At 37.9% G+C, this 19,523-nt stretch overlaps 1 protein-coding gene across 5 annotated transcripts in view; it reads right to left on the reverse strand.

The window, feature by feature from the left end:
* Nucleotides 1-19,523, reverse strand: part of LOC117435601 (zinc finger protein 385D-like) — a 121,344-nt gene that overhangs the window by 43,387 nt on the left and 58,434 nt on the right. For 3 of the 5 annotated variants that reach the window (XM_034058919.2, XM_034058918.2, XM_034058921.2), the window contains one exon: nt 8,819-8,955. In XM_034058919.2, the coding sequence (XP_033914810.2) occupies nt 8,819-8,955 (137 nt within the window). Of the gene's footprint in view, nt 1-8,818; nt 8,956-12,251; nt 12,314-19,523 lie in introns of all 5 variants that reach the window. The other 2 variants (XM_059012830.1, XM_059012829.1) reach the window with 1 other exon arrangement.

A 19,523-nucleotide genomic window follows, 5' to 3' on the forward strand; every position in this document is an offset into this window, starting at 1 on the left:
TGCTCCTAAGTGGAGAGGTCCTGCCACTGTTAAAAGAAGATTGGGACCTGTAAACTATCATTTAGCCTTAGATGGTAAGGCCAACCTAACCGAGACCCACCACGTAGAGAACATTAAAATGTTTTCGGTTCTGCTGCTTAGGACCTCGGTTGTATTATTAGGGGGAAGAACTTTTTTTTGTTAAAAGGCTGTTAGTCCAGCTGTGTAAAAGGCTAGCTTTCAAACAAACACAGAATGGGGTTTCTGGCCTCCCTGTTCCTTTCTTAAAATGTAAAAGTTTAATTACAATCTTTTTATGTAAAAACTAAAACTTTAATTATTTAGCTAAATAGTTTGCTGAACCTGATCCGCATAATTGTCTTCACTTTCAGAATATATATTTTTCCTTTTTTGACTCTTTTTTTGTGGATTTTCCTTTTTTTGGGGCAATTCACAGAGGAAGTATCTCAGCCGTACCATATTTCATCCTTGGGGTAAGATCTGCCTAAAATGTTACCATTTGTGGAGTGTGATTTTTATTTTTTATTTATGGGTGTTTTTTTGTTGTTGTTTAATTGGAATGTTCTTTGGAGAAGGCTCAATGCAACTAGGACTATTTGTTAATTAACTTTTCTTGCATATATATTATGTGTTGTTTCTTTGTCTAAACAGGGTTTGCTGTTATTCAGTTATATAAGGAATAAGTCAACATTAATTAGTTCTCTTTTGTGCTGTCTGCTGGTGGTGGGATTTGCAATATATTGGTGTTAATGCCTGTTTTTCTGGTACAATACACTTGATTGTTTGTTCATTGAAATTCTGTGTCCTGAACTTATTCCTTTGGATTTTGCTGATGATTACACTATTGTTGATTCCCTGATCCTTACAGCACAAGCCTGTCACTTTCAATAACGTATTACAGTTCCTGCTTCAGCTGATTCCCATAGTGGTTTCAGAGGAGAACTAATAGCATATGAATAAACACTGAATGGTAAAACTGTAATAATCCAAATAATATAGGTGCTTCAGAGTTAAATGGTGTGTGTGGGGGTGTGGGGTGTTGTCAAGAAAACCAAATTGTGGAGTAAGTTGAATTTTCACCAGTTAGTTGAAGTCATATTTTTCAAACCAGTTGGAATAAGTCAGTTGTATTCCCTTTATGTCAGTCTGCAGGCCTAGAGAACAAACAGCTGTGCGTAATGACGTCACGACGTAAAAAAATGTTATTGCATACATTTTCTTGATCTGAACAAAACCATGTTTTTTCTATTCGCTCGCTAGACTAGCATATAAACTCTAGCGAATAACCATCCTCGCTGAGCATTCTGGTTATATAATGTGCAGCTGGACTGAAAATGGACCAAGAAGGAACAACGTATTTTCAAGAATTAACTGAAATTGATTTATATATATAATTAGGTTGTGACCTGGAACTAGGGAGAGACAGCGTTACCATGGGGTACTTTGAGCAAGTGTCTTTGAGCTCTGTATTGTAATGCTTGTAACCAAAAGCAATAAACCTGTGAGACCAAAAAGACACACAGAATGATCTCTGTCTTGCCTGCACTACAGTTTGGCAAAAGCTGTTACAATTTACAACAGGTAACGTCTTCAAAGAAATTGCCACAAAAATGACCCCCAATTCCACTGCCTTTCAAAGATTGCACTGTTACCAGACAATGAGAAATTTGGCGACTACCTTTTCAGTGAAACCCTGTAATCTCGGTAGATCTACCGTTTGTGCGCATAATGTATGTTGAAAGCGCCAAGAAAGATATAGGAGGCATTGAAAAGAGTACAGAGGAGAGCAATACGATTGATTCCAGGATTAAAAGGCATGTCATATGAAGATACACTGAAAGAGGTGAATCTACTGTATATAGCCTAGAAAGAAGGAGAGTCAGAGGCGACTTAATAGAGGTATTTATAATTGCCAAGGCGTTTAACTGCTGAGAATTATTTTTCACGGGTCACAGAGAACAGAATTAACTGAATTTTGCCTGTTTCCATCACAGTTGCCAACAGCCAGCCCAGTGCCCTACCCTAGATTCTGTTGTTGCTTTGGAGGAAGTACTGTTCTTCATTGCTGAGAAGCCGGTTTTCTGAAAAGTAGTTCCAAATGTAAATAATATTGCCCTGGTACTCTCCTGCTCTCTCTGCAGTACTTGAGGAATCTGTACTAAAGCTATCACTATGGCAGTACTACCTATCTCAAGCACTTTATTCTGGTGAAATGGTATAAACTAAATACAAATGTAAAATAATATAAACTAAAATGGAAGAAAACATTTAAAATGTTCACACATAAATACAATTATAATTTTTCCAAAACTAGCAGTTCTGAAGTAATATAAAAAAAGCACCTATACTGAGCCAGAATAAGTAAGCCTGAAAGCTAAATAATCTTGCAAAAAACATCCACACTGATCTCATGATGTCTAGACAATGCATTAGTAAGACCTCACCTAGAATATTGTGTTCAGTTCTGGTCACCTCGTTACACAAAGGATATTGCTGCTCTTGAAAGAGTGCAAAGAAGAGCAACCAGAATTATCCTGGGTTTAAAAGACATGTCGTATGCAGACAGGCTAAAAGAATTGAATCTATTCAGTCTTGAACAAAGAAGACTACGCGGTGATCTGATTCAAGCATTCAAAATCCTAAAATGTATAGACAATGTCGACCTAGGGGACTTTTTTGACCTGAAAAAAGAAACAAGGACCAGGGGTCACAAATGGAGATTAGATAAAGGGGCATTCAGAACAGAAAATAGGAGGCACTTTTTTGCACACAGAATTTTGAGGGTCTGGAACCAACTCCCCAGTAATGTTGTTGAAGCTGACACCGTGGGATCCTTCAAGATGCTGCTTGATGAGATTCTGGGATCAATAAGCTACTAACAACCAAACGAGCAAGATGGGCTGAATGGCCTCCTCTCGTTTGTAAACTTTCTTATGTTCTTATCTTCTTATGAATGGTGGTTAGGATGATCGCCCGATTACACAGCCATATTAGATTACAGGTCAAAATGAGTTTCCAACACACTAATAATATGTACTTAAACCGTTTATGAAATATGAATTGCTGAAGAAGCAGTAGTTGCGGCAGTGGTGAATTTTTTTAATTAAATCAAACAAGTCACTTACAATGCAAATTTTCTTTATTTAAATAATACTGTTTTGTCTTCTTAATCTTGTAGTATTAAATGTAAGCTCTAGAACTGTACTGGTATTCATTTAACAGTTAGCTGTAAAGTTTTAAAAGCCTGGAAAGTGGAGCTGGTGTACACATTGTAGCGAACTTGGTTAACGCAGGCAGGCGCATCACACAGGGCGAGGCAATCCACACACAGGCGGAGGGCGGGCGCGAACCTGGGACCTCTTGCACTAAAGCATAGCACCGATACCGCTGTACAAAAGAGCCGGCTCCTTTGCAAGGAGCGTATATCGGGCTTATGTCTTTGTGTGCGATTATTACCTACCAACCCTACTGCTGCCTTCCCCTGTGCACGCTACACTCCTCTCGCACTAAAGCATAGTGCCGATACCACTGTACAAAAGGGCCGGCTCCTTTGAAAGGACTGTATATTGGGCTTATCTCTTCATGTGTGATTATTGCACCTACCAGCCCTGCTGCTGCCTTCCCCCATGCACGCTACAATCTCCCCTGCCAGCCTCAAGTCCGCCCTGCACTTGCTCACCAGGCTACAGTCCAATGAGTGCGTGCCGGGGTACCTGCGTCCATTTCTGATACCAATGTAGCAATCTCGGTTAACGCAGGCAGGCGCATCACACAGGGCGAGGCAATCCAAACACAGACGGAGGACAGGAGCGAACCCGGGACTTCTTGCACTAAAGCATAGCGCCGATACTGCTGTACAAAACAGCCGGCTCCTTTGCAAGGAACGTGTTACGTCACCTACCAGCACTGCTGCTGCCTTTCCCCGTTCACGCTACAATATGTTTAGTAATACTAAAATAAATATATACAATTCATTACCTCAGAACTTTCATCCACCAATCAGGAAGCTCTTTTGCAGAGTACTACTCGGTAGATGACTGAAGAACATAATTTGCTACCATGAAGTACAGGAGGAGGACTACTCAAGAGGCTACTTTTAACCCTAAATCACTTCGGGAGAGCAGGGATTAATTGTAATGTATATGCAAAGCCTAAAAACTACCCTATATGTTGAACTGTAAACACCACATGTTACTGTATCAAAAATCATCAGTATGGGCTTTCTCTGTCTGCATTAATTCATGGTAGATAATCAGGAGTGACACTCTAGTTGAATGCCACAAGTTAAAAAGTTTGCTGGGCACTCAGGCTAGTTTCACAGCAGTAGGTAAGTTAGTCCAAAATGTGTTCTATTTCAGTGTTAAGTTACTGTAGCTTTAAAAATGGATGTGATTAATTCTTAAAAATTCTCAGACATTCAATCTGTAATCAATTAATCTACTACATCATTTGCATATAAATGCTGCTTAGTTATTATGCAACATTAATCAACAGCAAGATTAGAACATTACAAATCACTCTAGTACTTTTACAACATTCTAATTTCCTCTTGCCACGGGTGTGAAATAATTGAAGACTCCTGGACAATCTTGAAGACGTCACACAGTATGTTTTATTATATTACAATGCTGTCCACCTAGCAGCTTATTAGGCCCCACTAGAAATAATTCAAGCTCATTCTTGGATTCCAAGTACACACTGTGCCTGATAACACTATGGTTGTACATCAGCTAAGGGTCTTTTGAATGATATTATATATCACTTTGCTCTAGTTCACCATACTTACCTATATTTACAATTAGCATCCGATTATGTGTCACTACATTTGATTTTAATGTATCCTGATAAGCAAACAAAGGTAGTGTATGAGCATGCTTTTCCTCATGGAATTACATATTAGCTTTATAATGTCATTCATGCATTCCAGTGTTTATTACAGGTCTTTTGGCAGATAAGGGCACCGCTTCATCGTACAGACATAAAGCAAATCTTGTGGCCGGGTGCCAAGACTGTGTGTATTTTCATAAATGGAAACATTTTGGTATTCAGCATTCTGCAGTACTGTATATCTGTGTTGAGAAACCACATCAAAAGATATCGGTATTGGTGTTCTATCATCCCGCCTTGGAGGCTGAATCATGAGTCACAAGACAGGCTGTGTTAGGACAGATGCCTCTTTTCCACTGTACAACCGAGCCGCGCCAGGGCCATACTGAGCCCTCACAGTGCATTTAAGGGGAGCCTGGGTTGTTTTTCGACTGCAGAGACGAGCCGTGCTACTGACATCACATGTAACGAAAGACAGTTGTTATTAATTTTTGTTATTAAATAACTCAGTTTGTAAATATATTTAGGAATTTCTTTATAATCTACAAATGTTACTGATTATATCGACTAACTAAAGTTCAATTAGTTCTGTTGAAGGGGGGAAAAAAGGCTCTAAAAATAGGCTTTAAAGATAGTTGTTGTTTTTTTCTAGTTGTTTTTTTTTTTTTTTGTTTTGGTGCTTTAAAAAAAGAAGCTGTGCGAGCGCAACGAGAGCCGTAGTTGTATGTCTGGTACAGCTGTACAGTATTTAGTTTGATTATATTTTTGTAAATAAGTTTAGAATTGTTTTATTTTCCACTTTTTTTCTTTATATTAATATAATAAAGGTCAAGGATGAGACATTTGGTAGAATTCTGTGTTTTTGAGAGTGTGAGAACCGGCTCGCAAATTGGATTCAGATGTCTTGTGAGGCCAGAGTTTCACGGTTTGGTTCTTGCTCGGCTCGACAAATAGCCAGTGGAGAACCGCCCGTACCCGTACTGTACAGAGCCCTCACGGGTTGGATGTGCCAGTGGAGAAGGGGTTAGAGTGACCTGTGTGGTGCAGACCTGGGCTCACTGACTCCAGTCTCGATCTGCAGTTCTACACATGCCCATGCCCACAGACTGACCCCACCCTCTTTGCGGGCACAAACACACACCAGCTTTGGGTAGTTTTAAGTGTGTTTATGCTAAGTATTTGCTGGGGAACATTAATCAATTTGCCCCACAAAGGCATTGCAAACTTTTAAAAAACAGATCTACGTTTTGCTGAAACTTTACAAATCTGGCTGAGGCAAAGTGATGACAATTTGTACAACTCTAACCAGTAGAGCACACATTTACCCCCTCAAAAATTATTTGATAACTTGTTTTCAATCAATTTTTAGTTATACACAATTATTCACAAAATGTGTATTACTGTCAGCAGTGTTTCTAACTTATACTGGTTTCTATCTTGCATGCCCCTCACTTACAATAATAGTACATATAATAAAATATACTTAACATTGTACCACAGATTTAAAAGCTTCATTGGTAACTAGACCACGTTTTCAAAACAATACTTTAGTTACTGTTAAACTAAGATGTTGCTCAAGACATTATCACAGCAGCATTAATGAAAACGTTGTAAGTATTCCTAGGCTTAAATTTGGTATTTAGAAAAAAAAACTAAACAACAAATTTTCCATCTGGGAAACATAAAATATTTCTGACAGAGTGCAGTATTCTAGGAACCATAGTAACCAAGATACAGAAATAAAACAAACTTAATGGAAACCATAGCAATTCACACTTTTATATAAAATATGTCAAAAACAATTGATTTCATTAACATACCTATAGTTATTAAAAACATGTGTGATGTAAGTAGCAGCAGAATAAACAATGGCTTGTATTGGCATATGGCAAAAAAATAATTAATAAGCCATTTTTCAGAATTAAAACATGTGTATTATACTTAGGGCTTCTGTTTTTCGTTTTTTTATTAATTGTATTTTTTCGGTGATTATTTTTAGCTATTTTCGAGTTTTATGTAAATCATTTTTTTCGGGGCTTTCGTTTTTTATATACTACATAAGAAGAAGAACATAAGAACATTTACAAACGAGAGGAGGCCATTCGGCCCATCTTGCGCGTTTGGTTGATAGTAGCTTATTGATCCCAGAATATCATCAAACAGCTTCTTGAAGGATCCCAGGGTGTCAGCTTCAACAACATTAAGTCAGCTTCAACAACATTAGTGTTTTCAGTTACTTTCCAAAATGCTAGAGCGTTTTTTTTTCTTCTGTCAAAATATGTATAGTAGTAGCTTGACAGCACTTGCACACTTAAGTCTTCCACAATGAAATCCCTATGGTCACGGGCACATTCTTCTGGGGTTTTTGTGTGTAGGCATTTTTGTACATTTCACCACAATTCTGTTTTAAATCCTGCATATCTTAACTGTAATACAGTTTTAAATCCCACGAACAAGCCTCCATTCCTGATTGTAATCTCGTTTTAAATCTCGCAAGCAGAGTCTCCAATAGAAATGTAGGAATGTGCTGCCACTCAGTAGTTGGGGCGGGTTTTAAGTATTCAGAACAAATCAATGATAGATACAAGTCAGGAAGGCGGGATATTGCCCAGCAGCACTGGGAAATTATTTATTATTATTTTTGTAGTAGGTCTTATTTTTTAATGGGGAAAAGGGTAAAGTCAACATGAATTGATCAACCATTTCCACAGTGTTTAATGGCTATCCACCGATTTCATTTTTTTTTGTATCAGGGGTGTTTTATCGGGTTTTATCAATTAAAACCGAAAATCAGAAGCCCTAATTATACTTAATACTCTACCTGTGATGCACAGTGTAAGTTTGTTGCTACAACTGAGGCTTTTACAATAATGTTTTGTAACATAACGGTATTGTATTATTTTTAGATAATCCCCTAATCTTTCAGCTGGTTGCCTTATTGTAACTCACTTAACACTTTTCTAAAAGGCACAGAAAACCCTAATTTTCCTTTCAAAAAGCATCCTACAGATTTATAAGGCTTACAGACATTTCCAAGGAGGTTACCTCAAGCAGCAAGGTTACCATTTTTTAAATAAAGTGCTTAAGTATAAGGTCTGATATTAGATGCATTTACACTTACAACTCAGTCAATGCGGTATGCTGTTTAGTTAACCTGTCCCGGATCTTCTGCATGCTTGGAGACGTTATCTGACTAGAAACTGCTTTTTTACAGATTACTATTCAAATACAATGTTTCATCAGCAGGTGTCACATGCTGAAGCTTATGAATACCAAAAGCGCAAAGAGTACATAGAGTTAAAGTTGTTTTTATACTGTAATGTATGATTGCGGTAACAGCTCAAATATGCTGAAACCTACAGTATAGCAAGAAGTTAAGCAATGCTTTTGCTGTAGAGATGGATAAATGCAGCATGCTCGAGCATTTAAGGGAAAAAATAGGGGATGAGGGAATCCGCCAAGAATTTTAACATAAGTTGAACAACAATCGATTCTGTTAAAACATTGGCAAATAGTAAAAAAAACAAATCTGTTAAAATTGTGTATGCACACCAAGAATAAGCAGAACAAATTCATAAATATCCCGCTTCTCATCGGATGTTTCATTTTTCGTGTGTTTATGCAACTACAGTAGTTGTAAATGCATGTTATATAAGAGGCTGTGTGGTCCAGTGGTTAAAGAAAAGGCCTTGTAACCAGGAAGTCCCCGGTTCAAATCCCACCTCAACCACTGACTCATTGTGTGACCCTGAGCAAGTCACTTAACCTTCTTGTGTTCCGTCTTTCGGGTGAGACGTAATTGTAAGTGACTCTGCAGCTGATGCATAGTTCACACACCCTAGTCTCTGTAAGTCGCCTTGGATAAAGGTGTCTGCTAAATAAACAAATAATAATAAATTAATAATAATGTTCATCATGTATTTAAAAATAAAACATGCCCCAGGAATAATGAGGCATTTCAAAAGGTCAAATGTAGCATGATGTAACTCACCGCATTAAAGTTGGGGAAGAGGTTGACCGCAGTATCCAATGGGAACGGAAGAAAAGGTTTTAAATCCAAGGTCGGCTGCACAGGAGGAAATGGTGGTCGCACCAGGGCAGGTAAGACTGCATTTTGACAAGTACTGCCTACAGTGGAAAACAGAAATAGATTTTGTGTTTTTTTTTTCAACACATTCTAGGTTATGTCTTGTCTCAAAAAGGTTATGTTATTAATTAAAATGTAATTTAAACACTTAATCAAAAACTACATAATTTTAATAACAAATACATTTCTTCTGATGCACAACCAATTATTGGTACAAGATAACAAAACCTCAGTTTGGAAAAGTAATAGCTACAAATATAATGGACAGTCTTTCATCAAGCACTGGTCCCACCACAGTCGAATATGAAAAATTGCTTTTATAACTGTATAAGCCAGAAACATTTGGCTTTGTTCATCATTCCACTCCTATACCCCAGTGGTGTAGTCAAAAATCTAAAGGTTCCAGAACACCACAAAAAATACATAATTTACAAAAAAAAAAAGATAATGTATGAACATAATTTAGATATTTTATTTAACATCATGTAATCAAATAAACTACAAAATTATACTGCAAAAGTCTATTGGAAGGCATATAGTAGTACAGTATTTCATGTTAGAGTTCGAAATGTCACATTTTTAAGTTTTTCATTAAGTATATGGAAAACTACAAAGCAGTATGTAACAATATGTTAACATAACGTTATTTAGCAGGTTTCACTCAACTATGAAGCAAAATTTGTTAATTCTATAGGCTGATGCAAAACTTTGCCATAGCTGAGTATAATCAGTAATGCATTTATCTAATTTTTATTAGTATTTCCACAAAGTGACTTTCTCCATGTTTTCAGAATGTTTTACTTTACATGTGTCAGTGACAGAACGATGATGTCTGAGCTGCCTATAGAAAATAGTACCAGCTTGACTACACCACTGCTCTACCCTACACCTAGACAAACAATTGATGTCATCAGATAAATGGTTTGAAATATTTATTCCCATGCTTCCAAAAAGAGTCTTGGGAGTTGTTCTTTGTAGGTAGACTAGCCCATCCCTTAAACATTACCACAGTAAATGTGCATGGATATTTTTCATTTTTCTCATTATTATACTACAGTATGTGCTTATATGCTTTCCTGTACCTATATGGATTTTACAATGCTTAGCTATGCTTTACAATGCTTCCACTATACCTTACTTAACTGTGCCATGATTTAAATATAGTAAACTCTCTCAGAGATCAACAGGATTGATGACTGCACATAACAACCACACACTGACCTTGGTATGTTACTGTAAGGCCAGACTGGAAAAGAATACTGTACATACTATAAATTATTATTATTATTATTATTATTATTATTATTATTATTATTATTATTATTATTATTATTATTATTTATTTCTTAGCAGATGCCCTTATCAAAATATCACCTTACAAAATATCACGTTATAAAATATTACAGTACAGAGTATCACATTACAGAATATCACATTGCAGACTATCATATTATAAAATATTACAGTACAGAGCATCATATTACAGAATATCACATTACAGAGTATCATATTACAGATAAGAGCAGTTATAAAAGTACAATAAAATCAGTGGCAAATAAGATCAAATTTGAATATAAGAGTAAGATAAAGAATACAGTAAACAATTACCTTTAAAGGGTACATAAGGACCTTTTTATTTTATTGTGTTACATGTTCCCATGTGTTGCTACAACTGTTTACATAAGGTGTGTGTATTGTTTTAATTTTTTTTATATATATATTTTGACCACTTTTTTAAAATTTTAAATTGCATTCCCTGCCTTAAGATGGCTTCCCATGTATCTGCATGGACCTCTCAGAACTACATTTCCCATCATCCTCCTGCTCACTGGTAAATCCATCTCAGTTACATATGTGAGCAGGAGGATGTACCCATGTGGGCACGTGAAGCCATTTTGAGGCAAGGAATGCAATTTAAAAGTTTAGAAGTTTATAAAAGTGGTCAATTTGTAAAAAAAGAAAAACAATGATACAAACCTCATATTTACTATAAACTGAACTTTGCTTTACAGTGTATGTGCATAACGGCTAGAAACATCAGAATAGTTTCAGAAATATATAATAAATCTTGGAGTATCGTTAACTGATGCAGGTCAAGTTGGTCAAGCACAGACAATAAACATCAGTCTAATCCTGGATTTACACCAATTTATTGTACAAGCCAAAACACAAATGACATCAAACACTTAAAGCGATAGTCTTACAATACAGATACACACAGTTATGTTCCAGCTTTAAGGTTTCTGAAGTCAAAAACCATAGTCTACTAAAATAATGGATAATTCAACTCACTCAGCTTACATACAGCACCACCCCCTTTATAATGTTACAGTCGAGAGCCATAGTTATGAGAATGCGCTATTTATGTTCCAGCTCATAATGAAAATTAAAGCGCTAGTGGCAGTGGAATGGCATCATGGGGTACATAGTGTAGCATCAGAGTGGGTCATAATATCATTCTGTGTATGAAATTAACAGAATTGGAATATACAGGGGGGGGGGGGGGGGGGGGTCCTAAGCCATTCTCTGTGTCTACTTGGTTTCTGGTCACAAACTCCCCCACTGACAAAGAATGCTTTTAAAAAGAGTCGTAAACTAAATACTGGACAAGTGGGCACATTTTTTCTCTCAACAACCCACAAAAAAATCTGACCAAATACAATGTGAAAAATGTGCAAAAATGCAGAAAATCAGACAGGGGGCAAATACTTTTTCACGGCACTATATATATATATATATATATATATATGCTTTAATGATTGAGCATCAGTCTGGTTCTGTTTTTGATGGGGACTGATCCTCTGAAAAAATATCTTCAGGTCCTCAGCCTCCAAATATAGTTATGTTTTTAAACTGATAGTGATTATCAACATTCACAACATCCACAGTATGTAAAATGTTTCAGATATCCCCAGATGTCGATACTCTCAATAACCTATAATATCCTTTCATAACAACTACATAAGATGTTCTATTCATACAATATACAGTATATGCATGTAATGACACCTCCCTATGCATTTTATGTGCACGACAATACAACTGCATTAATCCTTATTATATATATATATATATATATATATATATATATATATATATATATATATATATATATATATATATTAATAATCCAGGGCTGGCAATGGAATGTGAAACAAACAATGTGATTGGTCGAGCAAGGTTCCAGCTGTCCTTGATGGATATGGACAGTTGGAGTCTTGTAACATACTCTAAATCACTGCGCTGCTTTACAGAATTTAAAGTATCGGACGGTGGCCACCTTGCTTTTACAGTTACAGATGTACAGCTGTAACTATGAAACTGAGTGACCAATTACCTGAAAAGAATTCCAAAGTAGTAAGTAGACATGCCGATTTGGATGAAGGTCAATTCAATGAACTGGAAGATAACAACAACAAAAAAATACAACAATAAAAAAAATACTCATACTTTATATTCAGTTACCCCGAATAATGTATTTTCAGTGGTTTGTAAACGTTACAGAAAAACACAAAAAGACACTTCTGCACCACCCTTCTCAGACATATACCTTGAAAAATTACTGAAATCCGAGACGTCGTTGTATTTATTTTTATTGTGTTCTGCTCAAACAGTGTGTGTCTGCACTGTCAGTGACAGGGGAAAAAAAAGAACTCAGTGCCAAATACTGATTGCCATCTCAACTCCGCCCCCTGGTGTATCTTTTCAGTGGCACTGTACACGATATCAAAAATACAGATGTACTTTTCATTCGTTCCAATAAAATTAATTTTCTCAGCTTAACTTAGGGTGTAGTTCAAAGTTATAAATGGGACCTCTTTATTGGCGTAAGGATATTTACTAAAAAAAAAAAAACTAATAATTTTTTGCCCTAAACATGATTTATGCTTTTTTTTCTTCAAATCCACTGTTTGACCTGGATTATAAATACAATAAGGCCCTTCAGGGTGTCCGTATACGTTGAATATACAGACTTCGCTTCGAGGAGTCCATACATTCGACGTATACGGACGGCCTGTCGGGCCTTATTGCATATATCTATCTATATATATATATATATATATATATATATATATATATATATATATCTCTATATCTATATATATATATATATATATATATATATATATATATATATATATATATATATGTATATATATATTAAAATAAAGCTTAATGCTCTTTTCCTACACTGTCCTGTCTGTGATCCATGAGGTCTGTGGTTATGCTCAGCTGCTCATCACACCACCAGAAACAGTGAATCTCCAGCTGTTTGTAATCAGTGTCTGGAGCTTTGCTACCCTTTACATGCAAAGCTGATCACTGTGAAAGCTGGGATTCAATCGCTCTTGACCTGCTGAGGCCTGGGGTGATGGTGATTTACCACACCACCCCTGCAAACAAGGTGTTATTCAGCACCAATTCCATCAACTTAAAAAAAAAACTAAAACAAACAGGCAGTAAGCTTTTTAACTGCAAGGCAAATAAGCGAGATTAATGAAGCTTTATCTGAAAAAAGCTTTTGTTTTCAGAATATTTTATTTCAGTACTCTGTTACATTTGTCAAATGCTCGACTTCAGTTTCTTATACTCTGGGTGCCCAAATGGAAAACCCCTCCTAAATTTGAAATTCGTAGCACCACCCCCCACCCTCCACCCTCCGACAGAAAAGGTTTAACACATTTTTATGAAGGAGCAGTAATTTTAGGGGGGATGTGGTATTATGCAGTGATAACTATGAAATATGGACGTTTTTCTAAATAATGTAAAATTGCCATAACGGATTTCTTGAAAAGGTCAAAATAACAACTCTCCTTTAACTATAATTGTTAGGGCTGTCAAGCAATTCAACAAAATAATCATGATTAATCTAGCGATTAAAATGTTAATCTTGGTTTTAATCATATATTTAATTGAAACAATTACTGCATACGTCTCATTTGTTTGTTTGTATTACTGATGCTATTATTATTATTATTATTATTATTATTATTATTATTATTATTATTATTATTATTATTATTATTATTATTAGTTCTTCTTATTACCTACAAGGCCTTACATGATCTAGGACAATGGTCGGCAACTGGCGGCCCGCTGGCCAAATCCGGCCCACTGACCTGTGCTGTCCGGCCCACAAAAGCCACCTGGCAGGGATATAAAAAAATAATAATAATAATAAAAAATTTGCTACAATTGCGACCCCTACACTCAACATCGCAGAATGAAAAAAAAAAATAATCCATTGCAAAAGCTTAACTGCGTCATGGCAAATTCAATGAGCAAAATTACATGTTCCTTCTGCGGTCAGCTTTAGAACATCAGGCGTGACAGATGTGATGGCGATACGTAGGCAGTCCTCCAAAGATTCTTGGGTCAGCCTGTTTTGTGCATCGGTTTTGATCGCATTTATTGTGGAAAAAGACGCTTTGCATGTGTATGTAGAGCCAAACATGCAGAGTACAAACAGAGCCAGCTTCTTCATGTTCGCATAGTTCTCTGCACGTATATAGGCGGTCCAGAAAGATTCCAGATTTGCTGTAGTGAATTCAGTTTTCACCAGTGACGATCCCTGGAAATCTACTAGTTCTAATTGCAGAGCTGCTTCGTCGATTGCGGGAAGCACTTGCTTCACATGGGATGAGAAATCGCCATCGGGTTTGACTGAAAACGGATCACGAACAAAACCAATTACATCCCTGGGAATGCTGAACTTGTCAAAGCGAGCACTGAAGTTATCTTTCATCTGTACAATCAGGTCTGTCATAAGGTCAGTGACGACATCGTTAGTACCAGCTTCCTCTTGATGCTTGCGTAGCCAGTTGAAGTGCAGCAGCCTATGTGATGTTAAGTCTGACAGAAATATATCCAGTTTCTTCCCAAAAACATCCAGTTTTTCCACCAGGTTGGTGATGGTTTTGTTTCGTCCTTGTAGTTGTAAATTGAGAGCATTGAAGTGGCAAAATATGTCTGTTAGGAATGCAACCTTTGCAATGAACTCTTTGTTTTCAAGTAGTACGCAATACTCAGCCGCTTTCTTGTGACAGCTTCTTTGCAGAAAGTCACACACTTGATTCTGAAGCCCACAGAACTGCTCCAGTGATTTGCCCCTGCTCAGCCATCGTACATCGTTATGGAGGAGTAGATCCTCATAGTTCGCTGAGGATTCTGCAACCAGCTGTCTGAAGAGGCGGTGTTGCAAGCTTGATGTTGCCCTGATGAAATTAATAACTTTCATTATTGTCTCCATTACTTCTTTAAGTTCACCACTTAGCCGAGCACACAGCACACTTTGGTGAATGAGACAGTGCAGAGCTTTTAACTGCGGAGCTACTGCAGAAAGTCGGGCTATCAAACCTTTATGTCTGCCAACCATAGAAGGGGCGCCATCGGTAACAACAAGGCAAATATTTTCGAGTGACAGTCCTGGGATGTGCATGCTGGGATGGCAGGTCAGACAGAGAAGGTCTATCGGTAATAATGACATGATCGTTGAGCTGTCAGATAATTTTCAGTTTCAATAGTTTGTAAATTTTAGTTAGGCCGTTACAATTTTAAATCAAGTATGAACATATGTACAGTGCCTTGCATAAGTATTCACCCGTCTTGGACTTTTCCACATTTTGTTGTGTTACAACCTGGAATTAAAATGGATTTAATTAGGATTTTTTTGTCACTGATCTACACAAAATAGTCCATAATGTCGAAGTGAGGAAAAAAATCTACATATTTTTCAAAATTATTTACAAATAAAAAACTGAAAAGTCTTGATTGCATAAGTATTCACCCCCTTTGCTGTGACACCACTAAATAAGCTCTGGTGCAACCAATTGCCTTCAGAAGTCACATAATTAGTTGAATGGAGTCCACCTGTGTGCAGTTAAAGTGTCACATGATCTCAGATTAAATACACCTGTTTCTGGAAGGCCCCAGAGTTTGTTAGAGAGCATATCTAAACAAACACCATCATGAAGACCATGGAGCTATCAAAACAAGTTTGGGATAAACTTCTGGAGAAGCACCAATCAAGGTTGGGTTATAAAAAAATATCCCAAACTTTGAACATCCCCCGGAGCACCGCTAAATCCATTATTAAAAAATGAAAAGAATATGGCACAACCGTGACTCTGCCTAGAGAAGGCCGTCCACCAAAACTCAGTGACCAGGTAAGGAGGGCATTAGTCAGAGAAGCAACCAAGAGGCCAATGGTAACTCTGAAGGAGCTGGAGAGATCCACAGCTGAGATGGGAGAAACCGTCCATGGGACAACTATAACCCGGACTCTCCACAAAGCTGGGCTTTATGGAAGAGTGGCGAGAAGAAAGCCATTGCTGAAAAAAAACCCATATCAAATTTGGATTTTGCCAAAAGGCATGTGGGAGACACAGCAAACATGTGGAAAACGGTTCTCTGGTCTGATGAGACCAAAATTGAACTTTTTGGCCTTAGCGCAAAACGCTATGTGTGGCGCAAAGTCAACACTGCTCATCACCCTGAGAACACCATCCCCACGGTGAAGCATGGTGGTGGCAGCATCATGTTATGGGGATGCTTTTCATCGGCAGGGACTGGGAAACTGGTCAGGACTGAGGGCAAGATGGATGGAGCCAAATACAGGGAAATTGCAAGATACCTGGGACTGGGACGGAGGTTCACGTTCCAGCAAGACATTGACCCTAAACACACAGACAAAGCTACACTGGAGTGGTTTAAAAACAAGAACCTGAATGTCTTAGAATGGCCCAGTCAAAGCCCAGACCTCAATCCGATTGAGAATCTGTGGCAAGACTTGAAAATTGCTGTTCACCAACGGTCCCCATCCAACTTGACAGAGGTTGAGCAATTTTGCCAAGAAGAATGGGCATAAATTGCAGGATCCAGATGTGCAAAGCTGGTAGAGACTTACCCAAAAAGACTCACAGCTGTAATTGCTGCCAAAGGTGTTTCTACCAAGTATTGACTCAGGGGGGTGAATACTTATGCAACCAACAAATGTCTTTTTTTTGTTTAATTAACTTTTGTGTCACAATAAAAAATATTTTGCACGTTCAAAGTGTTAAGTATGTTGTGTAAATCAAATGGTAAAAATCCCAATTAAATCCATTTTAATTCCAGGTTGTAACACTACAAAATGTGGAAAAGTCTAAGGGGGGTGAATACTTATGCAAGGCACTGTGTATATCTCAATGATTACAAAAAAAATCCCTCGTGTCGGGGGGAACGGCAATTGGCTGCCAAGGGATCAATTGGCCCGCTATTTAAATTACTTGCCGACCACTGGTCTAGGACCTTCTTATCTTCAAACAAAGAAAATAGCACCACAAAGACAGTCACTTGAAACTCCTGCAATGTGCCAAGCCATTCTGGATACAATCCTCTAGGCAGATGCCCTGCTCCAAATCTTGTGGGAAAAGTAAAAAATAACTTTTATACTGATGTTGAGGCTTGCTGACAAACTGCCAACCTTAATTTTAAGATGCTGCCCAAGCAAACTATTTGAGGTTGATTTTGAAAAGGTAAATGCTCAGCAAATACCATGATGGACAGCATTTAATGTGATGATTTCATCTACCATACCAATGCTAACATCTATTGGGTATTGTCCAATGCTGTCTGCATCACCTACTGAATGGACTACAGTTTTCACAGTCTTCAAGATGTCTAGGATACTTGGTCAAGATTACGTGTGTCTTGACATTTAATGAGGCTATATATTGTGAGACAAAAGAAATTCAGTGACGGTGCCCAGAGGAATTTCAGAAAACGATCTTGAGAATGAGTGGTTTTTCCACAGCGCAGACATTTCTGGCTGTAATTGGAAAGAAGTATGAAGAGTGGTCTAGAAGACATCCTTATAGAATCGCACGTGTATGGTAGCAACACAGCAAGCAATCTACTTAAAGGGAAATCATACAACCGTGGAGTGAGGGCCAACAACCTTGTAATGGAGGCTATGTCCAGACTGAGGTGGCACTCATTTTGTAACTGGGTACAAAACAATGAGATTGATTGTGATATAGACCTCATCAACAGCAAGCTCCAGGAACGTCAAAATGTGGTATCAAACAACTATGCAACAAGCCTAACAGCAACACTTTCCCAGTTCAGTGATGCCCTCAAGAATGTACAGGATACATGGCACAGATTCTGCAATTTTGGAAGAGCAACTTCCCAAACCTTTGCATTCTGGGATGATTACATTGAAATGGTTAACATCCAAATGCAGCTCATTAGAGTAGAACGTGAAATCAACTGGGTCATGCATCTTGCAGCAGTTGTAGAGATGCTACCACTATTTTTGCTTTTGACCGCATCAGCTATGCCCCCTGGGTATCTGTGTTCATCAGTGATATGAAGCTTCCACGTGATTATATTGAGTAGTTTGTGCAAAGAAACCGTGCTGTGGCTTGGTCTAGAAATAAGTCTGGACAGACATGGCACTTGAACAAACAGTAAACTGTGATAGTGAAGTAAAAGGGGGGTATAGTCGGTTTAACTTTAAATCCAAGAGCTTTGGCTAGATGGTTCATCACAACTTCAATGAAGGTAATGTGTGATATGGTAGACTCACAAGGAAAACACAAGGAGGCTGCACCATGTCGCATACAACAAGATGAAGGAGATGTAAATAAGATGGTTAACTCCATCACCAACTCCATGACAAACCCATTTGACTTGAATGCTGACTTGATAGCACTCACCAACATTCCAACTGGCATTGTTGCACCCGTAGAGGTTGCCACCAAGCGTGTTACTGCGAGTTATATAGGAATCAAAAGCAATGAAACAGTTTGTGGAAGACAGACTAAATTCAAATACCACTGGATGCTTGAACCATTGCAAAAGCTCAACATCAAGACATGTTAATCTCTAAGCAAGAAGATCAGATCAAAAGTTAGTAGTGATAGTGACTATCAATGCAGACAGGGAGTTATTTAGCTGTCTTGTAGTATATGCATAGTTCCATATTCTCTAGCATACTCTGATGGTACCCTGAACAAAACTGCAACGAGTAAGCTATTACCTGAATTACAGAAAGAAACAGAGTCAATGTATCAACTGCCGGCATCTAACATGCCGACAGCTTGGATAGTGGATGGCTGTTATACAAATGGTTGGGCAAGGAGGTGCAACTAACTTTGGAGAACTTGCTGTTGGTCTTCAGAAAAGTACTGCTGTGAAGGATAAAGACAGGTTTATACCAACCCACACCATAGCAGCTGAACTTGGCCAACAACTATGCAGAATGTTGCCAGCAGTACACACGCTGACTGGGTCTGATTCAACCAACAGTTTTGCAAGGGTTGGCACACTAAAGCCATGGCAGCTTGTCAAGAAGAATCCACACAAATTTAGAAGCCTTACCAAGTTTGACACTACAGTGGATATACCTCCTGCACAGTTGAAATCAGTCGAACTTCTGATAACCCTTCTCTATGATATTTTGTGCGATATAAGCTTTTCTGTCACAAACAGGCCCAGAATGAAGCCTCCCCCAACTTATGACAGTCTTCTGCAACATACCAAGTGTGCAAATTACCAGACCCTTATCTGGAACCATGCCCTGGAGGCTCAGCCTTACATCCCCTCCCCAACTGAAAATGGCTGG

Source organism: Acipenser ruthenus, chromosome 3 (assembly GCF_902713425.1).
Source record: "Acipenser ruthenus chromosome 3, fAciRut3.2 maternal haplotype, whole genome shotgun sequence".
NCBI lineage: Eukaryota > Metazoa > Chordata > Actinopteri > Acipenseriformes > Acipenseridae > Acipenser > Acipenser ruthenus.